This window comes from Pelodiscus sinensis, chromosome 2 (assembly GCF_052426305.1).
Source record: "Pelodiscus sinensis isolate ZL-2025 chromosome 2, ASM5242630v1, whole genome shotgun sequence".
Classification (NCBI taxonomy): Eukaryota; Metazoa; Chordata; order Testudines; family Trionychidae; genus Pelodiscus; species Pelodiscus sinensis.
Window position 1 is genome coordinate 251,426,540 of NC_143053.1, and position 26,805 is coordinate 251,453,344.

General features: G+C 44.7%; 1 protein-coding gene across 3 annotated transcripts in view; it reads right to left on the minus strand.

The window, feature by feature from the left end:
- CRHR2 (corticotropin releasing hormone receptor 2) overlaps positions 1-26,805 on the minus strand; it is a 274,002-nt gene that overhangs the window by 72,240 nt on the left and 174,957 nt on the right. For all 3 annotated transcript variants that reach the window (XM_075922873.2, XM_075922874.2, XM_006120580.5), the window contains 2 exons: positions 24,499-24,605; positions 2,163-2,280 (listed from right to left, as the gene is read on the minus strand). In XM_075922873.2, coding sequence (XP_075778988.1) covers positions 2,163-2,280; positions 24,499-24,605 — 225 coding nt within the window. The remainder of the gene's footprint in view (positions 1-2,162; positions 2,281-24,498; positions 24,606-26,805) is intronic.

Consider the following 26,805-nt stretch of genomic DNA (forward strand, 5'->3'; position numbering starts at 1 on the left):
TTAGTCTGAATCTGCAAAAGCGGCGACGAGTCCTGTGGCACCTTATAGACTAACCGAAGTACTACTTTGGTTAGTCTATAAGGTGCCACAGGACTCCTCACCGCTTTTGTCTAGCTTTGACTTACAGCCATTGGATTGTCTGATGCCTTTTTCTGCTAGACTCAAGAACTTGTTATTAAAAATGTGTTCCCCATGTAGGTACTGATAGACCATAATCAGCTCACTCTTTAACTCTCTTTTCTAAACTTAATACCTTGAGCTCTATTACTATAAAGGCACATTTTCAAATCCTTTCATCATTGTATTTCTTTTTGTGAACCCTCTCCAATATATCAACATCATTCTTGAATTGTGGTCCCGTGAACACCCTATTCCACGAGCCATTCATTCCATGCCAGATGCAGAAGAAAAATAACCTCTGGATTCCCACTCGAAATTCTCCTCTTTTACGAATCTGAAGATCGCTTTAATCCTTTGGGCCACAGCATCACACTGGGAGCTCACCTTCAGATGCCTATCCACTACAGCCCCCAAATCTCTCTCATGGTCACTGCTTCCCAGGTTAGTCAGTAAGCATGGTCTATATTCTTTCTTCCTAGATGTATACAATTTCCGACATTCAAGAATATTGTTTGCTTGAGCTCAGCTTAGAAAGCAATCTGAATCACTCGATATCAGTAACCAGCCCTCTGCAATATTTATCCCTCCCCCAATTTGTAGGTCATCTGCAAACTTTATTTTATGTTTTTATCCGGATCCATAAATATGCTAAATAGCACAGAGCCAAGAACTGATCCCTAAGGGACCCCACTAGAAATAGGCTTCTTTGATGTTGATTTCCCCATTTACAATTACATTTTGAGCCCTATCGTTTAAACAGATTTTAATCCATTTAATGTGGGCCGTGATGATTTTATCTTTCTAGGTTTTTTTTAAATCACAAATGTCAGAAGTATTCAGTCAAATGCCTTAGAAGAAGTTTAAGCATATTACACCAACACTGTTAGCTTTATCGACCAAACTGGTAGTCCCACCCAAAAGAGGTTGACTAGAATCAATAATATTACCCTCCTTTAAAACTATATTACTCAAGTCTCATATCAGCGGCTCCATTATCTTGCTCAGAATCACCATCAGATTGACAAGCCTATGATTCCTGGGACATCCTGTTTACTCTCTTTTAAAATACTGGCACTTTATCTTTCTTCCAGTCTTCCAAGTATCATTGTGACACAGGAAGAATGATACCGACCTCCTTTATACCTGTGTCTACACTACTGCCAAGTTTTGTCGACAGTGGTAAACCTCATTCTACAAGGAATAATGCTTGTCAGTTTTGTCGACAGGCTTATGTCGAAAAAAGGCGCTATTGCATCCACACTGTGCTTTATCAAAAGATAGCGTCTAGACTCTTTGTTGAAAAAGCGGCTTGCTTTGTCGACAGAACTGGCTGAAGTCTAGATGCTCTTTGTCAACAGAGGCTTTGTCGACAGTATCTGTCGAAAAAGCCTCTGTCGACAAAAGTCTGTAGTCTAGACGTACCCTAAGTGTCCCATTGATACCAATGACTAAAGTCGTTCTCAAAGTCAGTCATGAGTGGAGAATCAATCAAGCCCTGAACGACCAAGTTGATAAATGTCATATCACGTACTGACACAACAGTGTCCGAATTTAATGCAAATTTTGCATGAGCCAGAGTCTCAGGTAATATGCTAAAGGCACAGGAGTAAATACAAACCCACTTTACTCATTATAGGCATCCATGCTTTGATATAATGGGATGGACAGAGCATACTGCTCTCCTTCATCTGTTTTCAATACATTAGATTATATTACTTTCCCTTAGACCATAATGCACTGTCAATTCAGCAACATACAAGGTAACCAAAAATCAAAGTTTTATTTGTGCATTCATCAGTGAGAGAGCGGGAATGAGAGAGAGAGAGAGACTATAGCTCAGGTTATGAATATTCAGTGAGTGGAAAGATATGAATATTTATTTAATCAACGCATTATTTATGCACTCAATCTTTCTAAAGTTATTTTAAAGGTTCAGAGAGCATATGGATATTACCCTTTGTAGCATTGTTATATATCTAAATAAATAAATAACCGTGCTCCCTACACTCATGACAAGTGGATACTGTTGCCACATCACATACCTCATTGCTTTCATGTATGTTATGATCAATCATCTGAAGCAGGAACCACATCACATTCCGCAGAATGAACGTGGTGATCAGGTTCCAGTGGATGATATTTCGCAGGCATCTGATGCTCCTAATGTGGGGGGAAGATATGAACCATTATAAAATGCCCCTCCAACAAATCTTCATTGTCTACCATGGGTAAGTTGTGGCATGTTTCAGTAGCACAACATGTTATGCATCAATCCTGCCTTGGCTAGTGGGGTAGACTTGACAAGCTCTTGAGATCCTTCCCATGATTCTATGTGAAAGCTACCAAGGGAAGTACCGAATGCAAAGCCATCTCAATAACTGGCCAATGGAAATAATGCAAGCACATTAAAGCACCAGTTGATCCAACACATACTACTTGCTTTTATTCACAAGGCCCTCCACAGCCTATCCCAACCTACCTATCACTTCTCACATGCTACAAACATGGATTCTTGGCCTTTGATCAGCCAGCAATGCCAGCCTTCGATATCCACTTGCTAAACCTGCATACAAGCACCACTGTGCCTCCACCTACGCTGTGCCTCACGCATGGGAGGAGCTCACAGAACCATCCACAAAGCCACCTCATCGTTCACCTTCACATCCTCCTTAAAACTCCTTTCCCATGATGCCTACAACAAAAAAACCCAACAACGGATAGACAGCAAGGGTGGAAAGACTACCATCCCTGATGCTTACCAGTTTCATCCCATTTTCCTTGTGCTCTTCTGATTGCCAGCCTGTATCCACCCATTGGCTGTCTCTGGGCTGGTCTACATTGGAACTTAGATTGGCGTAGTTACGAGTCTCAGGGACATGAAAAAATCCATACCTCTTAGAGACACAGCTATTCTGACTTAAAACCCCTGTATAGTCAGTACTAGGTAGATGGAAGAATTCTTCCACTGTCCTACCTATCACCTCTCGGTCTGGTGGATTACCTACATTGATGCAGCATAGCTCATGTCTACACTGGTGTGCCACAGCTGTGCAATTTAAGTGCAGACCTACCCTTATATTTAGATTGTAAGCTCTTCGGGTAAGGGAATGTCTTGTTCTGTTTGTACAGCACCTAACAAAGCAAGATCCCGGTCCCTGACTGGGGCTGTTCGGTGCTACCACAAAATAGCAACACTACTCTCCTCTTTGCTTTCAAAAATCATCCTGTTTGGAAAGGATGCATACTAAATGACAGGTGAAGCTAAGGATCTGTAGAGAGAGAGAACGCATGAGCGGGTATGCTTGGAACTGCAGTGCAGTGGGGAGGAGGCAGAAGAAAACAAAACTCCCACAGGAGCACAAGATAAACAATGTGCTGAGACTTTCATTTTTCACTGTTACCTCGCCCTCCCCACACTTCACTGTTACCTCGCCCTCCCCACCTGCCTCTATGCTTTGTTCACCTGCTGCCTCCTGTCTGACTCTCAGGCCCTAAAGTCTCTGAAGCAAAGAGTATTCTTGGCTATGTCTAGACTACACCTCTGTCGACAGAGATGTAGATTAGGCACATTGAAATTGCTAATGAAGGAGGGATTTAAATACCCTGTGCTTCATTGGCATAAACATGGCCACCACTTTTTTTTGAAATGGAGCTTTAAAAAAAAAATGGCAGTCTAGACTCAAAAAATGAGGTTTACAGGATCTGTTGAAAAAGGGTTTATTTTCGACAGATCTGCATCTAGAATGCTGTTTTTTTCCGAAAAAGCTCCATTTAAAAAAAAAGTGGTGGCCATTTTTATGCTAATTAAGCACGGGATATTTAAATCCCTGCTTCATTAGCAATTTCAACGTGCTTGATTTGCATCCCTCTGTCGACAGAGGGATGCACTCTAGACGTAGCCCCTGTGTGTAGCATTTTGAATTGTGGATGAGTTTCTTGCCTTCTGGGATGCTAGCCCAGTGCTAATCATAATGAACGAATTAAACATCATCACTAAGAGCACCTGACTGTAATTAAGGCCCTGAACTCCCCCACCCCCAACTTTAACTATGCTGAGTAGCACCCATGACATCAAAAGGGCCACTCACATGCTTTAAGTTGAACATGTGCACAGAGGTTTGCAACAACTGGGCCTTAGCAAGACTGTACTTTGGAGTAAGTGGTTTTGGTAGCATGTGTTGTGCATTCACATTCTGCTGGAATACATCATATTTAGGATCCTTACGGCACCCACTGTGTATTTAGAGCGAGGAACTTTTTAAAAAAACTTAAAAAAAAAACCAGCACAGTTTTTTTAAATACATTTATGAGAGACTGATGAGAGACATGACCCCTGGGCGCAGAATATTTTTATTCCTTTAGCGTAGGCATGACGTTAAAATCTCCACGGTTCAGAAGTAGCGGCGTTTTAAAAACTCCAAACACTGCTCAACTGAAAGTCACTAGAGCGGTGAGACAATGCAACAAGCATAGCCAGGAGCAGAAAAAGATGAGCAATAACTGTGACAAATTAGCACTCGGTGGAGAGAAACCGAGGAATAAATAGATTGGCAAGAGATGGCAGGGCCCAACAATAGAAAATTAATGAAGTCAAGCACAGTAACACAGAGGGAGTTCTGTTCCCAGATATATGCAATGGGCGCACTCATTTTCTGCAATGGCTTCTGAATGGGATTGTTATATATTGTACAGCAGCACTTAGAGGGCCCGAATGAGAAAATTGCCCCAGTGTGCTAGGGGCAGTAGAGAGACCCAAACGAGAGAAAACCTGTCCCGCCCAACTGCCTATAGAGACAAGTCTGCCAAAGGGAATAGTAGCATCCCATGTGACTGATGGAGAACTGAGAACTCACAGAGAGTAAATGACCTGCCCCCAAAAGTCTTTGGAACAGCCACAAATTGAACCAGTCTCATCCACAAGAACTAACAGGCTCAGTCAGATGGCTGGTTCATCAGGCCCAGCACCTGGTCAGTAGCAATGGCTGGCGATAGATGCTCGAAGCTAAGGTTGCCAACATTGTATTTCAAAAAAAGGGGACTGTTTTCTTAGCACCCTGTTCTCCCACTATCACCATCAGCATCAGTAATATTACTAAGCAATATTCACTCGCATTCACCAGGGATATTTCTTGCTGCTTTTTGCAGGACTCAGCAACCCCAGAGCATGTTGTGCGGAGATGAGACATCAAGGGTATCCCTTGTAAGAAAGGGCCCATGGGCAACCCTAAGAGGAAGGAGCAACAAAACCTGCAGTAAGTGGGATTTGGGAATAACCTGTCTCCATGGAAACCTGAACCACAGAAGCAAGCATCCTTCCCCTCCACGCTTCTATGAGAAAGGAAGGAGAAAACGCCCGTGGCAATGAGTTTCACATTTCCCTTGGCCTTGCCCTTGGGAGTTCTGCAATTTCTCTGCCCCTGCCCTATCCCAGCCCTGTCAGATGGCCTCTTCTGTTGGGCCCAGTAGTAAAGAAGGCTGGGTCCATATCACACAGGCTGTCCTGCAGAAAGAATCCCCTTGAGATCTGTATGTCGAGACCAGGACTGGCAGCCCGACACAAGGGATTAAAGCTAATACAATTACATTTTAAAAAGAAACAAAAAGGGATTTAAGGGGACCAAACGGGTTGAGCCAGAAAGGGTGTGTCTAGACTACAGAGTTTTGTCAACAAAAGTAGACTTTTGTCGACAAAACTATACCTGCGTCTACACTACTGCTGAGTTCTGTCGACATAACGTCGACAGAACTCAGCAGTTTTGTCGATGCTGGTAAACCTCATTTTACGAGGCATAACACATTTGTCAACAGAGTTCTGTCGACAGAAGGTGTTATTGCATCTAGGGTTGTGTCTAGACTACAGGGTTTTGTCGACAAAGCAGCTTGTTGTGTTGACAGAACTGAATGTAGTCTAGACGCTCTTTGTCGACCGAAGTTTTGTCGACAGTATCTGTCGACAAAACTTCTGTCGACAAAAGCCTGTAGTCTAGACGTACCCAAAGAGACTGTAGATCACAAAACTCGGTGCATGAATGACATTAGAAAGCACCTTATTAAACCCCTTCCTGGGACAACAGGGAGAATGCCACGCTTGGTAGACAATGGCAGTTGCACAGGATGTAGCTACACTTGTAGAAACGTGGAAAATTTTGCAAACAGTGACACAGGGGAAATATGTTCTCAGGAAAGCAGTGTCATGCCAGAGTGAGGAATAGGAAGAATTAACAGATCTGATGTGCCGAGCTAAAATGCCACCTCAGATGTAGCTGCAGAATTGCTAGCATGATGCTATAATTTGCTGATGCATCATTAATCCCCTCTGCCTACCATAAGGATTAAGAGGAAAGGTGTTACCATTATGGCAGTCAAATGCCCTATTCTAACCACAAACCTTGTGGCTGTCCTCTCCACTCCCTTTACCACCCTGGGGCCATGTTTTCACTAAGTGGAGAAGATTGACACTGCTGTGATTGATCTTTTGGAGTTCAATTTAGTGGGTCTAGTTAAGACCTGCTAAATTAGATTCAGAAGGTGCTCCCATAGGCAGTCAGTACTCCTGCTCTTGCAAGGAGTAAGGGAAGCCAACGGGAGCGTTTGCTCCCATTGGCCTCTTGCTGTAGAGCCAGCACAGAAACTTGAAACAAGGTATGTTGACTCCAGCTATGCGATTAACATAGCTGGAGTTGCGTATCTTGACTCAATCTTCCCCTTTAGTGTAGGTCTGGCATGGGTATGTAAACACAGGGTAGGAACTGGAATAGGAACTGTACTACTGGCATTAGAAGGACTTGAAGCACAAATTTAAAATGGCAGAAGGCTGAAGAAACAAATACCGTACATCTCTCCTTTCCCTTCACCAGGGACAACCCAGTGATCTAGGTTACGGATTTCTTCTAATTCCACCACCATGTCCCTGTCCTTTACTGCTCCTTCTCATCTAGGGATAATTAAGTCCAAGCTTTAGATGCCCTCCTCTCCCTTTGTTTCCCTGCTGGGCAGACCTAAGAACAGTAGGAATCAGAAAGGAGGAGGATCCACAGACTTCAGGCGTTTCGTCAGCATCACAGCAGAGCTATCAAGGCCATGAGAAGCTAGGGGGAAGTCTATTGTAACAACAGGCAAAGTGCAGGGATCAGACTAGATAATCTGGGGGCTGGGTCCTTCTAGCCACAGAAATCTAAGAAATTGTTCCTGTGAAACACACACTCAACCCGGTAGAGACGCCCCTCACGGCAGCTGTCCACTCCAGCACCTGTGTCCACGTTGTTGTCGGCTCCCGCCTTCTCACCTAGCCTGCCCAGGGGCAGCGCTATGACCCATCCCTGCAGGGGCTGCAAGAAGCAGTGCGAGGCTGGGCAGACCCTAGGGGGAGAGCCGTGATGCAGAACCCAGCTGCAATGACTGTCTCACTGCCCAGTGCAGGCACTCTGGTTTGGCCCCGCAGCCCCTTTGCTGTGGTGCAGGGCGGAGGGAGACATGGAAACGTAGTGAGAGGCATTGGGACTGCCGCACAAAGGCCACGGGGACAATTCTGCCCAGCATAGTACCGAGACTGCCCTTAACCAGACTGACTGCACCACCCCTCACTCAACTTCGGCCCTGCCATTCCCTGCAGCCATGACAGAGGTCTGGGCTGGCCAGACTCCTCACAGCTGCCAATGGTGCACACCACACTTTAAGAGTGTACAACTACAAATGCTAGTAGGATTGGGAAGAGACCCTAGGGCCAAAAGCACCGCCTGTGTTAACGATAGAATTCTGATAGATGGCAGCAGTAGTCATCTTATCCAATAGGAGCAAGAGCCTTCTGAGGGACAGTTACATGCGCTCAGACTGAGGTCCCCACATCCCACTGAGGTCCCCCAACCTTGCAGAGTGGCACGCTCAGCATTTGATTTAGCTGGTCCTTACTAGACCCACTAAATCAAACCCCAGATGATCAATCGCCAGAGCACTGATCTCCATGCAAGTATAGACAAGGCCTGAGTATGCACTCAGCTCACTAGCTTGTCCTGAAGCCCACATGTGCTACTACCCATGCTAGCTGGACTTGCTAGCTTGGGCTAGATAACCTGTGCACAACCCTGGCTGCGCACACCTACCCATAAAGGTAAAGCGATCGAGATGTAGGAAGATGGGCACGTATCTCATGTTAGTCTGTTATTACTGGGATTATTTCCCTATTTGTTGAAATATTTTTTCTTCCATTAAAATCTTCCTTTCTTCGTGCCCCCACTCAGGTTCTCTCTTTCCCATCTATGTTGTATTTACAATGTCCTGCACTAAGCTATCTGCTGAGTGCCTTAATTGGGATTCCATTTTCAGTGCCTGCAAAACCCTGGCTGCAAATAAATGCAAGCATAACGCCCCCACAATTATTCCAGGCCATCTGCAAGGCATGTTGATGGCAGAGTAGCTGACTGGCTGATTGCAAAGGCACAATCAAGCATTTAAGACCTCCAACTGACCTACATTTTATGGGCAAAAAGTAAACCCACGGTGGCAACCCCAGTGTTACTTGGCATACTAGGGCGGGTGGGTAGGAACAAAAGGATTATACTATTGCTGTACAGGTAAAGGGCGTATCCTGCAACCACTGAGGGCAGCAGGAAAGCTCCCATTAAGTCCGATGGCTCAGAATCAGACCCCTGGAAAGGTTTTACATCATAATATTTGTATCACAAAAGTATCCTTTTAATTAATTCCTGGTTCCTTCCATCATGGGATCCATAGGTTTGTGGTTTCAATACGGAGCTGGTGAAGCCCTGGCTTTCAAATGAGTCCCATGCAACGAGGACACACATAATTACAATTAGCAATCATACTAATGTGCCAGTGATGTAGCACGCTAGTTGAATTAGTAGACTCATCTGCATGGAATTAATTGGAAATAATGACTTTACTGATGGCGCCTAGTGGCCTCCGATTAATTCATGTACTGTTCCATTAATAATGATGTCCAATTAAAGCATCTGTTGAAAAGTCGGCCATGAAAAATTTGGCAGGAGAAACCAAACAGCGCTTTGCAGGACTCTCTCGTTCACCGAACGTTACCAGCTGCCCGTGGACGTCTTCAGCGATATTTAAAAAAGCCACTTCACAGATGGAGCTCTGGCCTCTTTTGTTTTTTCTAGGCTTTGCAGAGCCAATGGGCAAACCATGAAAGGCTCGCTGAGGAAGGCTGCCTTGAATCCATCCTTTTCCCAGGCTCAGCACCTGCTTCGGTTGGCTACTTTCTTTGCCATGTGTCCAGGCATCCTACAGTACACGGGTGCTTCCCCAGAGCCCATGGCTACGTCTACACTGGCATGATTTTCCAGAAATGCTTTTAATGGAAAAGTTTTCTGTTAAAAGCATTTGCGGAAAAGAGCGTCTAGATTGGCACGGACGCTTTTCCGCAAAAGCACTTTTTGCAGAAAAGCATCCATGGCCAATCTAGATGCGCTTTTCCGCAAAAACGCCCCGATCGCCATTTTCGCGATTGGGGCTTTTTTGCGGAAAACAAATCTCAGCTATCTACACTGGCCCTTTTGCGCAAAGGTTTTGCGCAAAAGGGACTTTTGCCCAAATGGGAGCAGCATAGTATTTCCGCAAAAAGCACTGATTTCTTACAGTAGGAAGTCAGTGCTTTTGCGGAAATTCAAGCGGCCAGTGTAGACAGCTGGCAAGTTTTTCCGGAAAAGCAGCTGATTTTGCGGAAAAACTGGCCAGTCTAGACACAGCCCATATGTTCTAATCCATCTGTGTGATCTGGTACCCTGATTGGCACACAGATGCGAAAAGCACCCGGGTGGTTTGAAAGGCAAATGGTCGTGTGTGTTGGTGCCAGTTGTCTAGGAGAACAGAAATATTCCCAAATGTCAGGGGAGGGGAAGTGGATCTGGACACTTGATTTATTGCAGAGAATAATGGGCATATTGCTGATGTTAGAGCTTAATGTGCAGGAACAAGGAAGTGGGAGCCGATTAAGCCCAGGGTCAGTATGTAACTAGACCTCGCAATAAACAAGGCTCAGGTTTCGTTGCGACACACACTGGCCAGGCATCCAGACACTTCCTATTTACGGTATTTGAAATCATGCCTGGAGAACTGCACTCGACTGCCTGGTCTGGAGCTCCTTTCACCTGCAGTCCCACGGATCCTTAATTGCCACATGCAGAGTTTGGACTCTGTTTTGACCTTGGTATGGGAAGACTCCAGCTGTGGGACTCCAGGGTTTGAAACGGCAGTAGAAACAATGCAACACAAGAGAGCAACTGGAACACTACATAACTGTAAAGGTTCATTATTCGCAATAGTGCAGAGTGCGGCTGGGAAGGGCGGCACTGTTTAGCCTGAGCAAGGGATGACGTGAAACTAGTCTGCCCTAGGAGTAGCCCCGGGATGCAACAATAGTTTCTCCCCTGCCTTCCTCTTGCCCTGCAGGGTAAAAGTGGGATGTATACAAGGGAAGAGTAAATTTAAGGAGATTGCCTATCTCTTAGAACTGGAAGGGACCTTGAAAGGTCATCAAGTCCAGTTCACTGCCTTCACAGCAGGACCAAGCATACATCCCTGACAAATTTGTGCCCCAAGTGGCCTCTACAAGGATTGAACTCACAACCCTAGGGTTTAGCAGGCTAATGCTCAAACCACTGAGCTATCCCTCCTGCCAAGTAACATACCAGCATTAAAATTTGCCATCCTCTCCACCAGTTCCTCTCTGCTGTATGGCATATTATGGATGTGAAAGGGGGCAGATGTTCATTCATTTCTACATCCCCCCCCCAGCCACTGATTCCAGCATAGGGGGTGCTGGGGAGCAGGAAGGCAGTGCATCCGGAAGTGAGCTGCAGACAGCCCACAAACTAGTAAAGGGGGTATTTACTTTCCCAGAGACGGGAAGCTTAAATCACAAGCCAGTATAAAGCAAATTAAGACGCTGTCCTTGAATGAGTGATCTGATCATCCAGGGTGATCACGAGCACACTAGGGGAGAAAGGACAAGAAGGAGCAGTACACAGGAGGCAGCTTGCACTGCTGCTAGTAGGTAGTGTAACATCTGAATACTGGGAAGGCAGGGTGGCCTAATGAATAGGTCCTAAAACTAGGTCTAGGGCACCTGCAATCTATTCTGGGATTCAATGTTGGATGAGCTTCAGGAAGTTATGTTACCCCCTGGGCCTCAGTTTCCCCACTTGTATAATGTAGATCAGTGTTTCTTAAACTTTTTAAGACCGAGGAACACCAAACAATATTTTTTTTTTTACAAAGAACACCAAGGATTTTGGTTGAGCAAAAAATAAAAAGGTCGGGGGGAGGGGGAAGGTTGGGGGGAAAGTTATAGTTATTGAGGAAAAAAAAGTTGCCTGCTCCTTTAAAGGCGGCCATTTTGAATTCTGTTGTTCTCCGCGGCACACCTCCGACTGCCTTGCAGCACACAAGTGGACCATGGAACACAATTTAAGAAACACTGATGTAGATAATGCTCCTTACCAGGCTTGAGACCTAGTGCTGCAAAGTGCTACACAAAAGTGAGGTACTGAGCTTTTAAATTCTGCTTTCATAGTTTGGTTATTTAACCATGAGTTTAAATCTTACTCTTTTAAGATTGTTCAGGCCTGCCAATGGTGGGGTGGCAGTTGCCCTCGGGCCCAGTGATTCAAAAGGGCCTGGAAATCTTGGCTGCTGTTGCTGCTACTGCAACAACGACCTCCAGCCCTTTAAATTGCTGGGGCTCGTCTCTTTAAACCTCCAGCCCCATCTTTCTGTTTCCTGTGGGTGGGGCTGGGTGGTTCTGGCACCGCCCAGGAGGGGGTCTTTGGGAGAGTTTCCTCATCCAGGTCAGCAGGAGGCCACGCTGACTCACGACATGGTCACAGCAGATTATATAGCACTGGAAAGAAGGATCAAGGAGTTTGAGGCACAAGTGGTGTTCTCGTCCCTCCTCCCTGTGGAAGGGAAAGACTCAGATAGGGATCGTCGAATTTTGGAAGTAAATGCGTGGTTGCGCAGGTGGTGTCGGAGAGAGGGCTTTGGTTTCTTCCACCACAGAATGTTGTCCTGGGCACAAGGATTTGCTAGGAAGTGACGGGATCCACCTAACGAAAAGAGGGAAGAGCATCTTCGCGGGCAGGCTTGCAAACCTAGTGAGGCGGCTTTAAACTAGGTTTGTCAGGGGACAGTGACCTAAGCCCTGAGGGAAGTGGGATACTGGGAAGAAACACAAGGAGGAAGGTGCAACAGAGCAGGACTCCATCTGTACGAAGAATGTAGGGCAATCAGCTAGATATCCAAGGTGTCTGTACACGAATGCAAGAAGCCTTGGAAACAAGCAGGAAGAATTAGAAGTCCTGGCACAGTCTAAGAACTATGATTTGATTGGAAAAACAGAGACTTGGTGGGATGACTCACATCACTATAACATTGTCATGGACGGGTATAAACTGTTCAGGAAGGACAGGCTGGGGGCGGGAGGTGGAGGAGTGGCACTGTATGTAAGAGAGCAGTATGATTGCTCAGAGCTCCAGTACCTAGAGGGAGAAAAACCTGCTGAGAGTCTTCGGGTTAAGCTTAAAGGCAGGAGCAACAGAGGTGATGTTGTGGTTGGTGTCTGCTATAAACCACCAGATCAGGTGGATGAGGCTTTCTTCAGAAAACTAAGAGAAGCTTCCTGATCACAGGTCCTGGTTCTCCTGGGGGACTTTAATCAACCTGACATCTGTTGGGGGAACAATACAGCAGCACACAGACAATCCAGGAAGTTTTTGGAGAATGTTGTGGGTAATTTCCTGGTACAAGTGCTGAAGGAACCGACCAGGGGCCATGCGCAGCTTGACCTCCTGCTCACAAACAGGGAGGAACTAGTATCCCACACTGAAGCATGTGTGGAGGAATCGGTCACAAGCTAAGAGGACAGGCAAGGAGACCCAGAAGCGCTACTGGCTCACTATGCCAGCCAGTGAGAGCACATAGCTATGGATGAATTAGAAAGATGGACAGTGGGCGGTGAACAATAAGGAATGCATTAGAAAGATGGACAGCCAGGTGGACAGTGAACAATAAGGAATTCAGCAGGACATACAGTTGGGGATGGTTATACATGGAGGGTTTCTGCTCTTTGGAAACTAAAGGGTTAAATTGCCTTTGAAAGCATCTCTATAGTTTAAGCATGTTCCAAAAATAGTCCAACAGAGGAACATGGCAGTTCCTAAACAGATGGATTTTTACAATGGGAAATTCAAAGAAAATACGTTTACAAGCCTCCACATGAGCAGTCAGACTGGGAACACAGCCCCAGCTCGGCAAAGCGCTCCAGCAGGCATGTACGTTGCTTGCTGAATAGGAAAGGACTCAAGCAGCTGCTTATGCTGATTGCTGAATCGGGACCATGATCTATTCAAAGCAAACCGGCAGCATGGAGCCGGCCTATGCAACTCAACTGAGCAGAATCTAGGCAACTACAAAGTACCAATATCACTTCCAAGGAGCCATGGAGTGTGTAAGGCCCTTGAATGTGTCAGAGTCAGATAGGCAGTGTTAATGGATGCACTGCAACAGACTTAGCTAATACATTACACCGTTGCCATACACTGCAGTTACCAGTCCAGGAAGCATCCATTACCATGTTTTTTAAAAAAGTATGATTTATAAAGCTGTAATAGACAAGCTGTAAAGCTGGAAATACAGAACCACATGCTGTCTTCTAACATGGAGGCTGGTTTTCTCCCATGACTTCTTTAATGTGCTGCATCTGAGTGCATGACACGGCGCTGCTTCATTATCCTCTCATCGTTCTATGCAGAAGTGGATTCGAGAACGTTAATTTCATGCCAGAGCAGTGATTGCACAGATTATGCCTTTTGCTCTCAATAAGAACATCACTAATTATATTATATTAGCTCATATTTTTATATACATACCAGAAAATTCTTGCATGTGTCATCTGTCTTATGAGTTCTACTAACAATACAGCAGAATTTTAAAAGCTGATAGAAGAGATCTGTACAAGGTCATTCTCCACACTGAGACCCCCAGCTATCCAAACACTCCTTGCAAAATTCATTTTAAACAGTAATACAAATAAATCAAGCTAATAAATACCCTCAGTAGATTTTTTTTAACTCCATACAGCAAGAAGTGTCAGTGTCAGAGATACTGTAGAGTCCACCAGGGACTTTGCAATTGCTCTTGATTTTACTTGGAAGGCATCCAGATGCTATGCTGATGAGTGGCAGGCTAAAACCCTACAATTAGATTAGATACAATAAAACACTGTGGCTACGTCTACACTGGCCCCTTTTCCGGAAGGGGCATGTAAATTTCATGAGTCGTAGTAGGGAAATCCGCGGGGGATTTAAATATACCCCGCGGCATTTAAATAAAAATGTCCGCCGCTTTTTTCCGGCTTTTAGAAAAGCCGGAAAAGAGTGTCTACACTGGCCCCGATCCTCCGGAAAAAGCGCCCTTTTCCGGAGGCTCTTATTCCTACTTTGAAGGGCGCTTTTTCTGGAGGATCGGGGCCAGTGTAGACGCTCTTTTCCGGCTTTTCTAAAAGCCGGAAAAAAGCGGCGGACATTTTTATTTAAATGCCGTGGGGTATATTTAAATCCCCCGCGCATTTCCCTACTACGACTCATGAAATTTACATGCCCCTTCCGGAAAAGGGGCCAGTGTAGACGTAGCCTGTGAGTGTATACCTGAACATCTACATCTACACTGAAGTCAGTAAGAGCTGAAAGCACTCAACTTCTCTAAGGAAAAAGCCAACCAGGGCTTTTCTACATAACTGTCTAATTTTAGGGACCCAGGTTTGACAATATTCACTCTTTTCATAAATACTCAATATGACGGACCCCCCATGCTTTATGAAATGGACTTATGGACACAAATATGCATAACTCAAAGATGCTTTGGACAAACTGCCTCATGTAACCTATCAACCTTAATGTCTTAATCCACTGGGGCTGTATATTTTATTTTGGTGTACGCATCATTCTTGTGTGTGAAGCTAGATATATGCATGGCTACGTTTCCACTGGCAGCTTCTTGCGCAAGACCTTGCCTCCCTCCCCTTCAAATCATCACCACAGCACGAAGGGCGGGCTCCAGGAAAACGCTGTAAGGCTGCATTCAGCGAGGCCGGCAGCCATTGCGGGCCCCTGGGCAAGGTGGGGGGCTGGCTCTGCACCCCTAGAAAGGGCAGGCCCAAGAATAATCGGCCCCGAGTGCTGCCCAGAACATGGTACTGACCCACCCCCGGTCCTCACAGCCACACAAAGCAGCACTCTGGTGCTCTTTCAGCGGTTCAAAGGGGCCCTGGGCATTGTCTGCCATCACTGCCACACTGGCTGCGATGGCCAGGACCTCCGGGCCCCCTTGGGTACATCTAGATGTACTGTGACGGCACAGCGACAAGGGAAGCCTTTGTCCACTGCTCCTGTAAACCTCGTTTCGGGAGGCATAAGGGAGCGGTTGACGAAGGCTTCCTTTGTCGACCAATCCGCATCTTGACTCATGCGCTGTGCCGACGATCAGCTGAGCCGGCACAGTGCGGCGGCCATTTTTATTTGAATGAAGCCGGGGATATTTAAATCCCCACTTCATTGACTATGTCGGGTAGCCTATTTTACATGCCTCTGTCGGCATGTAATCTAGACGTACCCTTTGAATGGTCGGGCCCTGGGGAAATTGCCTCCTTTGTCCCCCTCCCCCTCAGCAAACCTGGCTGCAGTTCCACAGCAAGGAGCACATTCAGACTTTGCTCATTTCCTTGTAAACACCTAGGCTACATCTACACTGCAGGCTTCTTATGCAAGAACTTTTTGCAGTATAGATTTTCTGCAAAAAGTTCTTGTGCAAGAGCGCGTCCACACTGGCATATGCTTTTGCGCAAGAGTGTCCATGGCAGTGTGGACGCTCTCTTGCTCAAGAAACCTCTGATGGCCATTTTAGCCATAGGGGTTTCTTTTGCAAGAAACCCATCCACACATGCCTTTTTGTGCAAGAGCTCTTGCGCAAAAAAGGCTTACTCCTCGTGGAAAGAGGAATAACTCTTGTGCAAAAAGTCCTGTGTTCTTACGCTTTACTGTACTTTTTCCTGCACAAGAATGGGCTTGTAGTGTGGACGCTCCAGGACTATGTCTAAACTCTGCAGTGTAGACATAGCCCTGGAGCCTGACTCATGGAAAAAGTGAGCTCGTGTTTCCCTTTGCCACCTAGAGTTCTAAAAATGCCCAGATTTTTACCACCCAAACGTGGCACAGAAACAAGGCAGACTTTCCCGAGAGCCAAAGTTGTAGCCACATTGGTTCCTGGCCCTCCGGTGTCAGTGGCCATTGTGTTGATCAGTGCTAATAATTCTCATTGACAGCTGCTGTGCTGCAAGTTCACACCGCACCCAAGTATTACAGGAAGAGAAGCATCATACAACTGTAAAGTCCACAGGCCCACATCGTCTGCAGGAGGGATTGAACCTGTGACCTCAGGGGCTAAAACCATGCGCTGCTCCAGCATGAGCTAAAAGCCAACTGACTCTCAGCTAAGCCTCCAGAGCAGACTTCACGCTCCCTTGTCAGTGGGCTCAGTGAATTACAAGAAGTCTGGTGGCACTTTAAAGACTAACAGATTTATTAGGGTATTACAGGATAAGCTTTAGTGAGCTACAACTCACTTCCTCGGATGCTGAAGAAAAGAAAGAAAGAAAGCTACAGAGATTGGAATGTGACAGACCACAAGAGAATTCAATTCCATTGTAATGGTTGACACCCCCCTTAGGTGCCAGTAACATGCTAAGCATACCACCACATGAAGTCACACACTGTATCTGATAGTTCTGCTGGGTCCCCAAAAGCCACTCAGAAACATGGCTAAGGGAGAGGGTCATTTGATAGCTAAGGGATAGTTGCACATATCCTGGCACAGAGGCAAGAACAGTGACAGCTCCAGGTGAGCACTAGTGGCTCCAGTGTGGGCCCGCCGGGCAGTCCAGCGGAGAGAGAGGACGTTTCAGGCCTACTGCTTTGGGTGCCCTCTTCAGTCCAGTGTCTAATCAAACAACTAGGAGTATTCAGGATTCCAAGCCAGGCTCCATTGTCTCTCTCGTTGGGGCCCCATTGTACTGGCTCCCTGCACAGCCACTGCGCCTGCCCCACAAGTCCTACCCCAACTTGCACCCAGTTGTCATGTCCAGCAGTCACTGACTGGTCCGGAGGCAGCTCTGCATATAGTTCCTGCAGATTCTGCTTGGAATTCAGCTTCTCTCCAGCTACCAGCTCTCCACACAGCTCCTGCTTCAGCTTCTCTGCAGCTCTGGGCTACCCAGGTTGCTCTCACAGCCTGGCCACTTCAGGATAGCATTGCCAGGTTTTCAACTGGAATATCCAGTGAAAAGGGACCCAGGAGGCTACTGTCAGCATGTCTAGGGGCGTGGTCTCGGGGAAGGGGGTGGGGCAAGGAGGCTATAGTGTTGCGTTTGATGCAATTAGAAAGCTGGCAACTCTACTTCAGGATTTTTCCCCGCACTTCACCAGGAGGAAGGGGATGTGCAGCGGGGAAGAGGGGGTGATGGCCGTTTTAATCATCTGCTTAGTAGAGTCATCCCATCATGGGTCAGGATACTATGAGCCACATCTTGATGAGTGGGAATAAGGAGTTTTTCCTTTCTGGCCTACACTAAAGTGAGGTGTACCAACAAATTCTATTTCTTTTTGCACAAATCCCCTTCTAACAGGATTCAGCCAGCTGTAATGGCTTCTGCACTTAATTATAGGTCGGTACAATTGGTATCTACAGAGGGATGGGTTAGGTGTGTAATAATCGCTCCCAGAATACAAGCCCACCAACGGGGAGGGAACGGCAAAGGGGAAAATTGCCCTGGGGCTCAGAGAGTCAAAGAAGCCAAATACACAGGGAAGTGTTGGTACTTAACTTTTTTTTTTTTTTAGAAATTAATGGAGATTACCTATATCCTAGAACTGGAAGGGACCTTGAAAAGTCAAGTCCAGCCCCCTGCCTTCACAGCAGGAACAAGTACCATCCCTGACAAATTTTTGCCCCAAATCTCTAAATGGCCTTCTCAAGGATTGAGCTCACAACCCTGGGTTTAGTAAGCCAATGCGCTAAACACTTAGCTATCCCTCCTCCTTAAACTTCATTTACAAGTTTAATTCTTATCAGAATGGAATGAGCAGAGCCATCAGCTGGCTCACACACTACCTTCCACATCCCAATGACTTGACCAACCCAACAACCAAACAGTGGAGGTGCTAATTGTTCTTATCAGCCTCTTGTAACTTGAACAATCTATTCACTGTCTTTTTTCTCCTTTTTTTCTCTTCCTTCCCCACCCTTTCCCTTATTTATTCTTGGATCTGGACTTTTAATACTCCAGACATCTGAGGAAGTGGGTTTTGCCCACAAAAGCTCATGATACCATCTACATGTTTTGTTAGTCTTTAAGGTGCTACTAGACTATGTGCTGTTTTTTAAATATTTTGATTTTTATTATTTCGGGAGTTCTTAAACCCAATTTACTAATTTCGAGATAGTTTCCTAGTGTAGACATGCCCTGAGAGGCCACCTTAAGTAATGAGAGAGTAGTTTAATCTCTTTGCCCACTGGATCATTGGCTTCACTGCTAGGGACAGCTGGTTCATTGGGTACTCAACTGACAGTCCCTGCCCTATTTCACAAGGCCTATGAAGAGTCATCAGATGGTACTGACTTGTAATTCACTACCAGCTTCTACCTGCCTTGCCAGGGCAAAGGAAAAGCTGATAGACTGGGAATAAGAAGATGGAGAGGAAGTTCAGCAGAATGAGCCTCCCGTCCATGACAACTGTGGCTTGGGAGCAGATGTGCCAGGGCAAAAAGGGTCACAGAGCTAAAAACATGGAGAGGTAAAGGGAAGGGGGAGAAGAGAAAAAACAGCTAATAATGCTCAGGTTCTGGTTGATGGTTCTACTACTATTCATTGCATTTGGTTCTGCCTAATTTATGAAAGAATACTCTGAATTCCCTTCTTTCCCCTACTTAATCAATGCCCACGTACATCTAGAATAAAACCGAAAACAACGAAAAGAGAAAAAAGCCACAATTCTTTTGCTTGTAGAGCTAATTTTCCAGGTAAATGCATGAAATGTCTCAGGGGAAAAAGAAAAGGAACTATTGCTCAAACGGAATCTGGGTCGTGAACAATGAACCAGATACTTAGCTGCTTTGAGGGCAACTCCACTGAGATCAAAGGATCTGTGGCAATGGTGGTACTTTTGAAACTAATGTGACCAATGTTTGCATTGTAGAGTACAATAGACGATCATTTTAAAACCCTTTAATATTCCATATTTTAGGCATCTACAAGGTAGCAGATCCTGTGGTGAGGAACATGTTATAAGAACCTATATAGCACAGAAACCACTAAAATACTGCATTCATTTTTAATACAAAACTCTGACATTGACTGCTTTGCTTAAGGCTTGAATTCAAGGCAGAAAACTAATTTAGAGGAGAACAACTAGGTTACTTCTGTATTAGAAGCTTGGCAAATTATACATTTATAAAGCATTATCTAATTGAAGCTTCCTTATTTACTTAGGCATTTATAAAAGATTTAGATTCAGAGAGGGAATGAATTATTTGCATCTTTTATTAGATATAAATTAATCAAAGTTCCTAGACGTTATGGTGATAAGTGATATAAAAATAGTGAAGAAAGAGTCTGGAAGGTTGAAATGCCAGATCCATTCTTGGAGCGCTCTCAGATATATCTGATGTTAATATTTTTTTTGTCCACTATGTAAGCATGGAGAATTTGGGGAGGGGCAGTAGAGATAGAATCATAGAATCATAGGACTGGAAGGGACCTCGAGAGGTCATCGAGTCCAGCCCCCCGCCCTCAAGGCAGGACCAAGCTCCGTCTACACCATTCCTGACAGATGTCTATCTAACCTGTTCTTAAATATCTCCAGAGAGGGAGATTCCACCACCTCCGTTGGCAATTTATTCCAATATTTGACCACCCTGACAGTTAGGAATTTTTTCCTAATGTCCAATCTAAACCTCCCTTGCTGCACTTTAAGCCCATTACTCCTTGTCCTGTCCTCAGAAACCAAGAGGAACAAATTTTCTCCTTCCTCCTTGTGACACCCGTTTAGATATTTGAAAACCGCTATCATGTCCCCCCTTAATCTTCTTTTTTCCAAACTAAACAAGCCCAGTTCATGAAGCATGGCTTCATAGGTCATGTTCTCTAGACCTTTAATCATTCTTGTCGCTCTTCTCTGTACCCTTTCCAATTTCTCTACATCTTTCTTGAAATGTGGCCCAGAACTGGATACAGTACTCCAGCTGAGGCTTAACTAGTGCAGAGTAGAGCGGCAGAATGACACCAAAAGTTTTGCTTACAACACACCTGCTGATACAACCTAGAATCATATTTGCTTTTTTTGCAACAGCATCACACTGTTGACTCATATTTAACTTGTGGTCCACTATGACCCCTAGATCCCTTTCCGCCATGCTCCTTCCTAGACAGTCGCTTCCCATCTTGTATGTATGGAACTGATTGTTCCTTCCTAAGTGGAGCACTTTGCATTTCTCTTTATTAAACTTCATCCTGTTTACCTCTGACCATTTCTCTAACTTGCTAAGGTCATTTTGAATTATGTCCCTATCCTCCAAAGAAGTTGCAACCTCATCCAGTTTGGTATCATCTGCAAATTTAATAAGCGTACTCTCTATCCCAATATCTACATCATTGATGAAGATATTGAACAATATGGGTCCTAAAACAGACCCTTGCGGAACTCCACTTGTTATCCCTTTCCAGCAGGATTTAGCACCGTTAACAACAACTCTCTGACTACGGTTATCCAGCCAATTATGCACCCACCTTATCGTGGCCCTATCTAAGTTATATTTGCCTAGTTTATCAATAAGAATATCATGCGAGACCGTATCAAATGCCTTACTAAAGTCTAGGTATATGACATCCACCGCTTCTCCCTTATCCACAAGGCTCGTTATCCTATCAAAGAAAGCTATCAGATTAGTTTGGCATGACTTGTTCTTCACAAACCCATGCTGGCTATTCCCTATCACTTTATTACCTTCCAAGTGTTTGCATAGGATTTCCTTAATTACCTGCTCCATTATCTTCCCTGGGACAGACGTTAAACTGACCGGTCTGTAGTTTCCTGGGTTGTTCTTATCCCCTTTTTATAGATGGGCACAATATTTGCCCTTTTCCAGTCTTCTGGAATCTCCCCTGTCTTCCATGATTTTTCAAAGATGATATCTAAAGGCTCAGATACCTCCTCTATCAGCTCCTTGAGTATCCTCGGATGCATTTCATCAGGACCTGGTGACTTGCTAACATCTAACTTTCCTAAGTGATTTTTAACTTGTTCTTTGTGTATCCTATCTTCTAAACTTACCCTCTCTCTGCTTGTATTCACTACGTTAGGCACACCTCCAGACTTCTCGGTGAAGACCGAAACAAAGAAGTCATTGAGCATCTCCGCCATTTCCAAGTTTCCTGTTACTGCTTCTCCCTCCTCACTGAGCAGTGGGCCTTCCCTGTCCTTGGTCTTCCTCTTGCTTCTAATGTATTTATAAAAGGTCTTCTTGTTTCCCTTTATGCCTGTAGCTAGTTTGATCTCATTTTGTGCCTTTGCCTTTCTAATCTTGCCCCTGCATTCCCGTGTTGCTTGCTTATATTCATCCTTTGTTATTTGTCCTAGTTTCCATTTTTTATAGGACTCCTTTTTTATTTTGAGATCATGCAAGATCTCCTTGTTAAGCCAAGCTGGTCTTTTGCCATATTTTCTATCTTTCCTACACAGCGGAATTGTTTGCTTTTGGGCCCTTAACAACGTCCCTTTGAAATACTTCCAACTCTCCTCAGTTGTTTTTCCCTTCAGTCTTGCTTCCCATGGGACCTTACCTACAAGTTCTCTGAGCTTATCAAAATCTGCCTTTCTGAAATCCATTACCTCAATTGTGCTGGTCTCCCTTCTACCTTTCCTTAAGATCATGAACTCTATTATTTCATGATCACTGTCCGCCATACTGTCTTCCACTTTCAAGTTCTCAACTAGTTCCTCCCTATTTGTTAAAATCAAATCCAGAACAGCTTCTCTTCTGGTAGCTTTTTCAACCTTCTGAAACAGAAAGTTGTCTCCAATGCAGTCCAGAAACTTATTGGATAGCCTGTGCCCCGCTGTGTTAGTTTCCCAACATATGTCTGGATAGTTGAAGTCCCCCATCACCACCAAATCTTGGGCTTTGGATAGTTTTGTTAATTGTTTAAAAAAGGCCTCATCCACCTCTTCCACCTGGCTAGGTGGCCTGTAGTAGACTCCTAGCATGATATCACCCTCATTTTTTACCCCTTTTAGCTTAACCCAGAGACTCTCTACATAGCTATCTCCTACGTTCATCTCCACTTCTGTCCAAGTGCGTACATTTTTAATATACAAGGCAACCCCTCCTCCCTTTTTTCCCTGACTGACAGAGTCATTGCTCTTTATAGAATGGTTCAAAGACCTAAATTACGAGTCCACCATATGATGGGCCAAATTCTGCAGCAATATTCATTCCCACTATCTTCATGAAACCCCCCCGCCATTCCCATCCCCAACCAAAATGCACACAACTGTGGCTTACAGTTGAAAACAGTTCATGATGTAACATCAACCGGTCATTATTTTCAAATATTTCTCCCACTGCACCATGTTCTCCCAGCAGTCCCATATCCTTTCCCAGGCCTTGATCTCATGGTGGAAACCTCTTTTGCTCCCATACAGGAGAGCTTGTAACTAATTTTAGTGACTCACTTCCCCTTACTTTTGGGCCCTGGTTGGCCAGTGATGATAGAGGTAGAAGAACCTTTGGAACGGATTTGGAACGGGTCCCATATGAAGAGAGATTAAAAAGGAGTGGACTTCTCAGTTTAGAAGAGAGGCGACTAAGGGGGGATATGACTGAGGTCTATAAAATTATGACTGGTGTGGAAAAAGTGAATAAGAAAAAGTTATTTACTTATTCCCACAATATAAGAACTAGTGGTCACCAAAGGAATTAATAGGCAGCAGGTTTAAAACAAACAAAAGGAAGATTTTCTTCACTTAGCGCACAGTCAACCTGTGGAACTCCTTGCCAGAGGATGCGGTGAAGGCTAGTACTTTAACAGGGTTAAAAAAAAAGCTAGATAGATTCATAGAGATTAGGTCCATCAGTGGCTATTAGCCAGAATGGGTAGGAATGGTGTCCCTAGCCTTTATTTCTCTGGAGGTAGAGGACAGGGAGGGCTCTCGTGAGGATTACCTGTTGTGTTCCCTCCTTCTGGGGCATCTGGTATTGGTCACTGTTGGCAGACAGGATACCGGGCTGGATGTACCTTTGGTCTGATTCAGTGTGGCCATTCTTACGTTCTTACGTTCACAGAAGAGAGGCCCTTATTCAGTTTATACACGGTCCCTATTTAAAATTTCTGAGCACCGTAAAAGGTGGAGGAAGTCAATAGCTGCCACAATGTAAACAATGGGCTCGCTCCACTGACGTCAATGGAAAGACGCCACTGAGTTCTTTGGCTCATGCCCAGTTTGCGTATGCATCTCCTGATCGCATGCAGAGGATTAGACGCACTCACATTCGGAGAGCTGGCCAGGCTGGTGGAGGGACTGAGCAGAAATTAACAGGGATTCTGCCAGCAATGGTTCTCCTCAAAGGACAGTGACCAAAACAGAGAATTCACCCAGTTCCAGATCTCGAGTGGGAGGCTCTTCTCTGTCTCACAGGTGGGCTCCTGCATCACTCTCTCAAGCACCAACGTGTAGCGCTTCCTCTGAGCGTGCAAGCGCCAAGGGAAGCTGAAATCTAGGGTCGAGGTTTATTCTTTGCAGGTCAGTCCCTGGGGATGGCATAATCCTGAACATTTAGCATGCTCATCCCATCTAACAGGAACAATGGAACAGGGAAAGTCTGATCCAAAACCTACCGGACTCAATGGGAAGACGCCCACCAACCTGAATGGGCTTTGCATCAGCTAGTATGTAACACACCTCACTTCTATGCCCTGGCGTGCCAATTGGTCAACTGACCCACTCGAATACCAGCTCACGTATCATTCCCTTATCAAGTGTTCTTTGCATCCACAGGTTCTCTGCCTTGGCATTAAATCATTAAGTTGTGTTTCTGAATACAAACAGGGCTCTTAGCCCTCAGCGCTATAGCACATCACTGATGCGTTCTACGCACACTAATCAGTGGAAACTGCATTCACAGTGGGAAGAATTAGATGCACATAGGACCGTATACGATCCAGAGACTATTATCCCAGGGACTGATTAATATGATGTAATCACACACCAAGGAAAAATGAACTATGAATAGATAACTCACCTCAAGCACAAGAAGAGCATGAAAGCCACAATAAGTGCTCCTATAGATATACAGTGTCCCAGGTAGTTTATGATGAGAGCAATCTTGTAATGGAGTGCGTACTTCCTCTGGAGGTAAAGAGATAACATGATTAAATCAGCACAAGTCTCTGAACACTGACATTAAGGAACCGTTAATCAGTTTAGGAAACTGTAATTACTTTTCTTGATTTTAAGATGATGTTATAATAATAACTCAAGGGCTACAGTTATGGATTAGCCAAGTATATAGTCCAGACATAAAAATGCAGGTCTTCTACCCACACGGGAAGTTTCAGTTTGCAATTTTTTCTAAACAGATCTGGCCCAACAGAACTTTTCTGCAGAACTTCAATAGGATTCAGTATTGCCTGGCTTATACTGTTTAAATCTTCATAACTTAAAGCCAGCCACGATGTGAAAGGCATGGGACACTTTGGAATGACAAAGTCACAATTCCGACAGGAAATGAAACGGTGAAATTACTTTGATGTTTAGAAGCCAGGATTAAGGTCAGACTGGTTTCCCTACTGGTTAAAGTTTCCTTGTGAAAATAATATTCGGTGTCACTGAAGCACTTTGCAAGCAAAGGGCCTGATCCTTCCAACTCTTATTTGAATTGATAAAGTTTTGAAAGAGTTGGAACTTGGTGATCTGAACACAGGGCTGGAAGCCGCCTAATTCTAAGTCCAGTTTTAACTTGCTCTTGCTCTATGTACATTTCTCTCTATCTCAGGGTATTGTAAGAATAAAATCGGCTAGGGCCTGACTCCGAAGACATAGACCGAGTTTTAAGCACATGAATACACCCACTGAAATCAATGGGATGAGTTTTGTGATTCCCACAACAAATACATACCAGATTACTACTCTGTGAGCTGCAGTCAGAAAGAAGACACCCATCCATGCTAGTGGGTAGCAGGAATGCAGTATTAAAATGAACCCGCAGAAGGATTTTTAATTGAAAAAGTCTTTACTTGATTAGGAGATTTCTCCTTTTGTCCCAATTTTTCCATGAATTTTTAAGTTTTTTTGACAAATGGGACATTTTCAGTATGGGATATTTCTCCCCCAGTTCTTTCATTTTTTTCTTCCTCACACTTGTTCCCACAAAATGGCAAAAGCAAACAAGAGAAAGGGAGGGGGAAAATAAAAAGCAGTTGTTCTCAGCTGTCTAACCTCAACAATTTCATTTGTCTGTCAAAACCCCCTTTGGCCAAAATGAAAATTTTTGTGAAAAATTCTCCTTTCGGTTGCAAAACCAGGGGTAGCTGCATAAAGGTTTTGAGGAATGATTTTCCCCACCAGCTGAAGTAAATAGCCTTTTCAGTGCTGACAAAACAACACCGGGCCAGCAACTCCCTAAAGAGACAGCCTTGCCGGCAACATTTTCATGATCAAATCTACCTAAGTCTTCAGCATACACTGCAATATGCTATCCTTGGAGAGAACTAAGTTATGTGTCTCTCTGTCTGTGTGTGCGGGGGGGAGGGGCAGTTAAAATGTATTCTGAAGTCCCCTTGAGCATCACCCTCAACTACCTATTTCTGAATAGCCCTGAGGAGGAAAAGACACAAGATGAAACTCAACCTGATCCTTTATACCTGTCATCAGATAAGCAAAAGGACAGGGGGAGAGGGAAGGGGAATCTTATAATTTGCACTGCTCCTAACAAATCAAATGGCAGTTTGCATTTTCATGTAAAGTATACTGACCCGATACATTACAGCATTTATTTCATGCTGAAATGCCATTTGAGTGCCAGGCACTTTCTGGAAAGAATAGAATATTTCCTCCTGTCCAGAAGAGCTTACACTGTAAATTAGATATTACTCATCTCATTTGCGTCACAACTGTTATTTTCACTTTGCACATACTGTACGGGGTCACTGTTTGGAAGAGAAACTTTAAGAATATGAAGCCCCTTTCCAAGCACCAGCCCCAAAGAAGAAAAAGGACTTCCTTTGCTGTCACTGATGCGAATCTGAGACTCACGTTTTCCCCAAGGCAAACTCAGAACCCATAGAGAGGAGCATAATATATTAAAACTTCCTACCTGTCAGGGTGCTTAAACACTGGAATAAATTGCCTAGGGGAGTTGTGGAATCTCCATCTCTGGAAATATTTAAGAGCAGGTTAGACAGACACTTGTCAGGCATGATCTACACCAGTGTTTCTCAACCAGTGGTACTAGTACCCTCAGGGGTACTCGAGAGAAGTCTGGATCAATACAACTGAAACTTAGAGAAAACTTAATTTTTCTTTTAAGTTTTACAGCACTCTATTCATT